Source organism: Bidens hawaiensis, unplaced genomic scaffold (assembly GCF_021521415.1).
Source record: "Bidens hawaiensis isolate Kalapana, Puna unplaced genomic scaffold, B.hawaiensis_p1.1 tig00013614_1, whole genome shotgun sequence".
Classification (NCBI taxonomy): Eukaryota; Viridiplantae; Streptophyta; class Magnoliopsida; order Asterales; family Asteraceae; genus Bidens; species Bidens hawaiensis.
In genome coordinates, this window is record NW_027492155.1 from 308,947 (window position 1) to 318,651 (window position 9,705).

A 9,705-nucleotide genomic window follows, 5' to 3' on the forward strand; every position below is an offset into this window, starting at 1 on the left:
CCCTTATAATTGCTATCCCTTTCACTTTTCATCCTTCTCACCATTAAATTGGCATTACAAACAACCAGCTTGAAACATATTACTCTATTTATACAGACTAATTACAATACATACAAAACAACTATTATAACTATGATAATTACTCTAGTTAGCCAATGTAATTACACTATAACCACTTAACATAGTTACAAAAGCTACATACAAACTAATTACACTACATATAAAACAGCATCTTCCCCACATCTTTCTTCACCATGTTTTACTTTTGCTTATTTTCTTCATCACCACATCCTTTTTATGATCCTTTTCTTTATCAACACCCCTTTTTTGGTTTTCTAGAATAAAAACTCTTGTTGCTTAGCCTACTTTACTTCATCACCACATCCTTCTTCACCATATTCGTCGTTTGCTTCTTATCCTCGTTTGCAGCAATAAATTCTTCTCCCCAATCACCTAAAACAATAGGTGAAGATTCATCATTAGAGTATCTATAAGCCATTTTTCATTGATATTCTTTCGCTCTTCCTCCTTTTCACTACTAAATTAACATTACAAACAACTAATTAGAAGCATATTAATAATTACTCTACTTATACATACTAATTACACTATATACGATAAAAATACTATAGCTTTGATAATTACTCTAGCTGTGAAAATAATTACACTACAACCTCATAATAGATTACAAAAGCTATGAACAGAGAAATTAACCTTACAAACAACTAATTATAAACATATTAATAATTACTCTACTTATACAGGCTAATTACACTATATATGTACGAAACAACTACTATAACTTATATATATATATATATATTATAATTCTATCTGGTATCCATTAAATAAGGTGGTTCCAATATCTAAAGTCTGATTAAATATCAAATATGACGATTTATTTTAACTATGAAATGAGACGGTTATACCAAATTATCAAATAAGACGATTCAATCAAATAAGGCATATCTAATATATATATATATATATATATATATACACACACATATATATATATATACATATATATATTATAATTCTATCTGGTATCAATTAAATAAGGTGGTTCCAATATCTAAAGTCCAATTAAATATCAAATATGACGATTTTACTTTAACTATGAAATGAGACGGTTATACCAAATTATCAAATAAGACGATTCAATCAAATAAGGCATATCTAATAAATTATTTAATTTAAAAAATGGGTTTAAATCTCAAAATGACGGTTTAATCTAAACAATCAAAAGAGACGGTTATATTAAATTATCAAATAAGACGATTCTATCAAATAAGGCAGTTCCTATAAATTATTTAATTAAAAAAATGGGTTTAAATCTAAAATAAGACGGTTTTCATCAAAACCGCCTTAAAAGGTTTTCCCGCACCATCTTATTTAGTGTTTTTTTGTACTAGCACCATACGTCTCTATGTGATAATTTATTAGTTAAGGTAAAATATTTAAACAAACTCTTTATTATATTTGGTTAAGAATATTATTATCAAAATTAAATTTTAAACCCATACCTAATTTCACATCTGAAAACAAACAGATGTCACTCTTTTTATATGATGCCAAACGGCGGTCGTAACGGCTTACATCATATTCAAGCTGCTATCATCCACTAATACATTGTATAATTTCAGTCGAAGACAAAGACACACGTCGACTTTAACGTATGGACCTCTTCATTTGTTTCTGGTCTTCAATATCGATTTTGCTTTTGTTTCTGTTTTTATTTTTTAAGAATGGTGGTTATATATGCACCGCGTTTTATTCTTATCTATTTATTTATCATTTGTATGAGGATAAATTTATTTAAATATGAAACGATCATATTGTGTCTTACAAAGTACACGTGTGGTGGTGAGTTATTTAATCATTTTAGTTGTATGCATGCATAAATATACATCATAGTTTTATATATAATTATTTTGTATTATATATTGTATATTTATGATCATATTAAAAATTTATTACGTTCATATAAAGAATTGGTTTGACTATGCTTGCGTGTCTAGGCGAGCTCAGTGCATGAATAAGTTAAGGTTTGAGTTTGTTTATTAAACAAAGCTTATTTTTATGTTAAAGTTCGGACTGCAACTCATTTAAGCTCAACCTATTTTGAGATTTTAATGTGTTGATCTTGGGTAGTTCATGAATGACTCAACTCGTTATTAATGCTTAGCTTTTATGAACAAACGACTTGACTCATTAATGCTTAGTTTATTATGCCAAACTTTTGTCCTCTTGCCATCCTCGTAACATCCAAGAGGGCTCAAAAGGGTGGGATCCGCCCCTTTCCAGCCATCCACTTTTATTTTTGTTTTTTTTTTAAATTTAGTTAAAATCATAATGCGTTTGTTAAATGGTGGGCTAGTTAAAACTCACCACCCATATAAAAGGGAAAGTGATGTTTTAACTAAACAAATCACAACATATAGTCTAAAAGTGTAAGTTAATTCTCTCATTTAACTCTTATGTATTATTTATTTTATTTGTGCGACACAAAAATTATCAACTCATAGCTAAAGGTTACCTTCTTTTTTTCTCCCTTCCTAACCCTCCTTTTTATTAGAGTAGACTCCCTCCCCCACTAATTCAGTTCCGCGTTCAATTTATTTCACGTTTACATTTACACGATTTACACAACACCACCGGTCCACCACCTTTATTGTGTTCACATCGTCTTTTCATACGTCACATGGACCAGTACCATCCTTTACGAATAGCACGTAACATCCTTGCCTATATGATATATGATTTGTACGTACCACTGGCACCAAATATTAAATTTTTAGCATGCTCATTGACTTTGACACGTCTTGGACTGTCGACAAGTAAATTTCCATTAATGATTGGATCCGAGTAATCGCTTTAAGAAAATGAATCTACATTTGACTTGTCTACTATCTGCAAAACAAACCAACCGCCGTTAGCAGAGATTGATTTTTCACGTGACCACCTTTCTGAGACTAAGCATCCGTGTAAAAGAATAGTACGTACGTAAGAGAAAATATGTGAGTATCGCTAGAGAGTACATATATACCTTGGATTCGTGTGTGTGTATACTGGATATTAATTAATTAATGTTACCATTCACTATTAAACAGTAGTGAGCCCCAAGTAGACCAATATATTCACATAACTTGCCATGTACCCAACCCAGTGGGTTAGGATATACCATTTGTGATTTGTCGGATTTGGTTTTGTAAAATCCAAACTCAAGTGACTGAAACAGAATGCTAAAACAAATATATATATATTAAGGATATATGCATGTTGTATATTTTAATTAAAAAAGAATATAAATTACACCTCCAACTCAACCACACACATATATATATAGAGAGAGAGAGAGAGAGAGGAGATTTCAATTAAGAATCCCTTTGAGTTTTAAGAACTCGAAAGAACTCAGTGTAACGATTTTTTTTTCGAATTTTTTTTTACACATGCGTAATATATGTAAGTTACATACACGTAAAAAAATTACTGAATTTTTTACGTACTGAGCCGACTTTTTACACATGTGTAACAGACGTAAAAGTTAGTGTAACCACTTACATATTTATTCTCTCTTCTACTTTGACTTTTTTGTCAGGTTTAATCTCAACCACATATTCCAATCCATTTAATTAAATGTGTGGCCTAGAGTTGAGTTCTTAAGTTCTTAAAACTCAACATGGTTCTCAAAATATCCCTCTCCAATATATATATAAGATATATGTTTCACAACTCTCTCCGTCTCTCTCCTCTCGTGTATATATATAATATATACCTACTACAAATTAAAAGTGAGAGAATAAATACGGAAAAGGGGATAATACCCGTGAAATATGGCCATCAATGGCACTGGTGTTCGAGTTGATGAACCAACACTTGTACCCTTGTTGGATCATTCATCTTCAAACGTCGACGTAACTTCGAAAACCACCAGACAAGATCTCGAACTCCCGTTTCACCAACGATTCTTGATTGAATCCAAGAAGCTATGGCACATAGTCGGCCCAGCCATCTTCAGCCGCATAGCTTCCTATTCAATGTTCGTCATCACACAAGCCTTCGCTGGACATCTTGGCGATCTTGAACTCGCTGCTATCTCCATCGCTACAAGTGTCATAGTCGGCTTCGACTTCGGCCTCTTGGTACGTAATCTTTAATTATCTTTACCATCCTCTATATTTTTAAAAAACTTTAATACAATTCCTATTTCCTAACGTTATTTGAAGATCAAGACAGTGATTTGAGTCCTGTGGAATCATTTGATGGGAAGTTCATTGGGATTAATTCTTAAACAATATTCATTACTAATTTTGCTTCTTTTACAACAAAATTAAAGATTCCTCTTTTTATGCGGAAAACTCCCGTATCAATAGTTAGTGCTTTTACGTATGAATAATTTTTCAATACTGTATTCTCAAGAAATATATTTTGTTTGTGCGTTGGTAAACAATTTAGAGATGAAAGAAAAGGTAGAAGTAGAGATATATATATATAACTAAAAAGAAAAGTCGATCATTAATTGCAAACTTATGATTGATTTTTGTTTATATAAATCATCTATCTATGCCATTAATTAATATATAGTAATTTACAAGACATAATGTGATTAGATTTTCACTATAATTAGTTTCATTATACTGATGATATAAATACTTAAATAATAGTAGATAAAAATGTTTTTATTTTATAGTTGGGGATGGCTAGTGCTTTGGAGACACTATGTGGCCAAGCATACGGAGCTAAAAACTACAAAATGTTAGGGGTGTACCTACAACGCTCATGGATTGTCCTTTTCGGATGTTGTATAGTAATTTTACCCTTATACATATTCGCTTCACCGGTCCTAAAATTGCTCGGCCAACCCGCAGACATAGCCGAGCTATCGGGCGTGGTGTCAATGAGCTTAATCCCACTTCATTTCAGCCTATGCGTTCAGTTCCCATTACAAAGGTTTCTTCAAAGTCAGCTTAAAACGTACGTGATTGCGTGGGTGTCACTCTTCGCGTTGGTGGTTCATTCGGCTATGAGTTGGCTCGTGGTGGCGCGGCTACAACTGGGACTTGTTGGGACCGTTGTGACGTTGAACCTCTCATGGTGGCTTATTGTTTTGGGGTTGTTGGCTTACACGGTGTTCGGTGGTTGCCCAGAAACTTGGGGTGGTTTTACAATGGAAGCATTTTCGGGACTGTGGGCATTTGTTAAACTTTCGGCGGCTTCCGGGGTTATGTTGTGGTAATTTTTATATACAAAGTATTACATTTCTGGTGCGGCCGTCAATTTTTGAGATTGATAAATTTTAATACAAATAAACTATTTTTAAGTAAAAGAATAGGTTTATTAAATTGTTAAAGCTGACCGGTTTTGCTAACTCATCTAAATTTACTTGTTTGGTTTATGATATTTCAAAAAATTAAAGACCTTGAAGGCTTTAATGTTTTTTCCAATGCTAAATATTCACATTTATATAGCCTAAAAAACTACCGCAGTAGCCTTTGGTTTTAATTTTTTTACCTCGATTCATTTTTTATTATTTTGTTGGTTTCTGAAAATCAATTTTTCTTATAACAATTTCATTATTTTTTTTCTTATTTATTAAAATATTGTACCACAAAAAATAAAGTTTTAATTGATTTAAAAATGACTTTAATTGTAGTTTTCCTTTCTCTTGATATGGTTTTATGGCGCATGCCTGTCATATTATTGTGGCTTCCATTTTATTCTTCGCTTTTGTGGCACGTTGTAGATTTTACTCTTAAAAATTATATATTTTCCCTGGTGTATATGTGTGGTAGCAATTAATGTTCTCACAATCTCACCTAAGACGTGTCAGTTAAAAAAGAACACATGCCAGTATTATGTGGATGAAACTTTTAGTAAAACTTTAGTAAAACCCAGTTTTTTTTAACCGCAAATTTGTTCAACGATAAAATCTTCCAATTACCAAAAGATTTTAACCTACTATATATCTTAGTCTTAAAAAATGATTTGGTAAAATGGCCGCTCGTCATTTTGATTTCCCCTTATTTAAACCCAATGCCATTTACATTATTGTATGTACATTTATTTACGTTACTGTGTTTTTTATATTGATTTAAATTTAAACAATAATAATGCAGTTTGGAGAACTGGTACTACAGAATTTTGATAGTGATGACAGGAAACTTGGAGAACGCAAAAATTGCAGTTGACGCTTTGTCAATATGGTAAAAGCTCAATCCCATGCCCCACTCCCTTAAAAACACCAATATTATTATTTTCTATTTTATTTTTGTTTTATCAATATTCAAAGATAAACACAAAAACATGATTATTATCATCTCGTCTTATCCTCAATAAAGAGATTCGCTAAAGTGTCTTTATTATGCTGTCTAGATATGGTCTTGGTTACCTGTTACGTCGTCTTATTGGACCAACAAATGGTTAACAAGGTCAATGCTCTATGATGAATGATACCAATTATAACGTTATACCTTTCGAAAAGCTATAAAAGTTCATAGTTTCATACCTATTTCTTTTACATTCTCTCCTCTCTACAAAAAACTTTGGAAATACTTTTTGTACGGGCACACGTCACACCGCACACACAAACTTAAGATTGCAACTAATGATGAATAACTTAATTCATGTGACTAATTTTATAAATATTTATTTGCCTTTTTCTTTTTGTGTGTAGCATGTCTATCAATGGCTTTGAACTCATGATACCTCTTGGATTTTTTGCTGGAACCGGGTATGGATTTGAACATACTTCCATTTATATTATATTTATATGTTTATATATACAAACATCTTTTTTATAAGTTATAAAAGTGAAATATAAGTAAATATAAGTACTTTACACGTAAGTAAGAATAACTTGACAAAATATAAATATAAAACATGTATATTGATAGTGTATATATCTTGTATTTACATGTAGTGATGTAACGCTTTTGTGGTTATGTGATTCAGAGTTAGGGTTGCAAATGAGTTAGGAGCAGGCAACGGCAAAGGCGCTAGATTTGCTACTATAGTTTCAGTTACCACATCGTCAATTATAGGCGTTGTCTTTTGGATCTTAATTATGTTATTCCACAACGAGCTAGCGTTAATATTCACAAGTAGTGAACCCGTATTGGATGCTGTGAGCAAACTTTCACTTCTCTTGGCCTTTACCATTCTTTTGAATAGTGTTCAACCTGTTCTATCAGGTAACCCCTCCTTGGTGGCGTGAATGTTTTTGAGTTTCAGAATATAATACTTGTGTTTCTCGACGATCACTAATATTGTTTAAATGGCTTAATCTAATAGGTGTTGCGGTTGGGTCCGGATGGCAATCATACGTAGCATACATTAACTTAGGATGCTACTATTTGATAGGAGTCCCTATGGGACTAATCATGGGATGGGTTCTCCATCTTGGTGTCATGGTATATATTATCTTCTTCGTACTCCATTTTATTAACATTGAACAGTTACATTAGTAGTAAAATGGACAGGATGTGTAACACATAAACACAGTTAAATTTTAGTATGTATCATTTACATACTTGCCCACAAGTTTTTATCATTTGTTAAGCTTTATAAATGAATGTCTTGAGTAAGATGCAAATTTATATGCATTTGGAGTGCATTTTTAGCAACTGTCAATCTTTGTTTCTGTTTAAACAGATCTAACTTCTGTATCTTTTATACTTACAAGGGTATTTGGGCTGGGATGATCTTTGGAGGAACTGCATTTCAAACGGTGGTATTAGGTGTCATCACAAGTCGTTGTAATTGGGAATTGGAGGTAATTAATTCATCAAACTCAATACTTTCCAACTAGTTTTAGATAATTTACTATGCTTAAAGAATCTTAATTACCAAATATTTGATTTATAAAATTTGGCAGGCACAGAAAGCCAGTAAGCATGTGAAGAAGTGGGCAGTTGTGCATTGAGGATGACAAGTTCCCTTCTCCTTTGGTTCACCAGAATTCTGGTGCCAATCTCTTCTTGTTCTAGTTCTTGAATCTAATTAATTATTTTTGTTATAGTATTCACATTGCATGCCAATATTGGAAATTTAGCAATTAATGAAAGGTTAGCTTTTTTTGTTTCTTGTTATTTGCCATTTTCTTTGGTCGCATTGCATGCGCCATGTGGTTTGATTGTGACATTGCAAAAAGTTGTCAAAATATGCTTAACTAAAACACCACTAGTTACACAAGACAAGACAAGATACATCACGCATAAAGAAGTAGCCAAACCAAAACATTTGGCCATGTTTGAAACGAAAGCCAAAATTAATCAGCATGAAAATGACAACCCTACGTTGTGTAATACAGGTATGTCGAATTGACATATGGACTAACCACCGTACTTTCACCATGTCTAGAACATCCGACATGAATCAGGTTCAATTTTTAGGTGAACCAAAATAGTAGGCTGTAGGCGTGATACTTTTTAAGGTTATAATATGTGTGGTCAACCCTCCATTTGTCCATGTATATGTTGGTTATGATCAGGTTTAAGCCACTGGAGTAATGTTTGAGATCTAAAGGGTAATTACAGAAAGTCTAAATGGTTATACGTTTGAGCTTAACTATATGTCCATGAGATGACAAGGTTAGGTCTATTTAGACACGTTTAGTAAACAACATCAACCTAAGTTGGTCAACAAAGTTAAGCTAGAAGAGTACTATGATAAGAACAAGTTATAAAGTTATCTTTAAAGAATCTTGTTATAAGAAGAGAGTAGGAAAGGGATATAAATGATTAAATAGAACAAAGAAAACAAATCCAAAAAACGTTGAATAAAACAAATAATAGTTATACGAAATGGTAGATAATCAAATAAAAAGACTAAAAACACCTAAAAGTTAAGAAAATAAGGTCTCCTGATCAACAGAATGCCAAAGGTTAAGATGGATGAGCGCGTATATTTTTTTTGAACGATGAACAAAAACATTATATTAAAACACTAGCAAGGCGCTAGAAACATCAAACAAGCATCCACCAACAACCGAAAAAAAAAAAAGAAACAAACAACAAACAAGGCACCAAACACACTATAAACGCACGCACACCCTTACACTCAAAAAGAGCACCAATCTTCGTAAGAGAGACTCCATTTTCTTCCTCTACTTTTAATCTAAAGGAACCCCATTACCTTAATTTCCTCCATCAAGCGTAGATTTTAAGGGTATGTTTGGAATAGGTTGCCATTATTGACTTTATCGGTCTTTTTTAGACCGTAATAACTTTTTCACACATTTACACTCTTTTGTAAAAAAAACTTACGCCATAAAACCAAACATTATTTCATCTTTAATTGAATATGATATTGTAAAGGCGTCAGGATCGATTAAAAACATGATAATAAGCATATAACATCAATTATAATGAATGAATCTTGTATTATTGATTTGTAAATGAAACGAATGATTACAATGTTGGTGGCCGGAGGTATTTATAGCCTCCGACGGTTACTCCGGCAAGGGTTGCAACAGTTAAATAGAACCGTCGCATCGTTTCTAATATCCTAATTACAATTTTTTACACAAACCAGATCGGACGGGGTCCGATATTTTGAGAACCGGATTTGGGTTCCACGGTACGGAGAGTTGAGAACTCTGGTGATGGACGAAGCACACAAGTCCCGATATTCTATCCACCCTGGCTCAGATAAAATGTATCATGACATAAAGGCACTTTACTGGTGGCCGAACATGAAAGTCGA

At 32.6% G+C, this 9,705-nt stretch overlaps 1 protein-coding gene across 1 annotated transcript; it reads left to right on the plus strand.

Moving 5' to 3' along the window:
- The first annotated feature begins 3,796 nt into the window (after positions 1-3,796).
- On the plus strand, positions 3,797-8,076 carry LOC143544524 (protein DETOXIFICATION 27-like). The gene is made up of 8 exons (XM_077036614.1): positions 3,797-4,145; positions 4,694-5,235; positions 6,120-6,206; positions 6,677-6,733; positions 6,955-7,193; positions 7,294-7,412; positions 7,685-7,774; positions 7,877-8,076. Exons 1-8 carry the CDS (start codon positions 3,837-3,839, stop codon positions 7,922-7,924), a joined length of 1,491 nt encoding a protein of 496 aa, XP_076892729.1. The 5' UTR covers positions 3,797-3,836; the 3' UTR covers positions 7,925-8,076.
- The last annotated feature ends 1,629 nt before the right edge of the window (positions 8,077-9,705 follow it).

Excerpts from the sequence above, each read along its gene's own strand:
- LOC143544524 (XM_077036614.1), top strand. The coding sequence starts at position 3,837 with ATGGCCATCAATGGCACTGGTGTTCGAGTTGATGAACCAACACTTGTA. Across the intron at positions 4,146-4,693 it reads GCTTCGACTTCGGCCTCTTG|TTGGGGATGGCTAGTGCTTT; the intron begins GTACGTAATCTT and ends TTTATTTTATAG. Across the intron at positions 7,413-7,684 it reads TTCTCCATCTTGGTGTCATG|GGTATTTGGGCTGGGATGAT; the intron begins GTATATATTATC and ends TATACTTACAAG.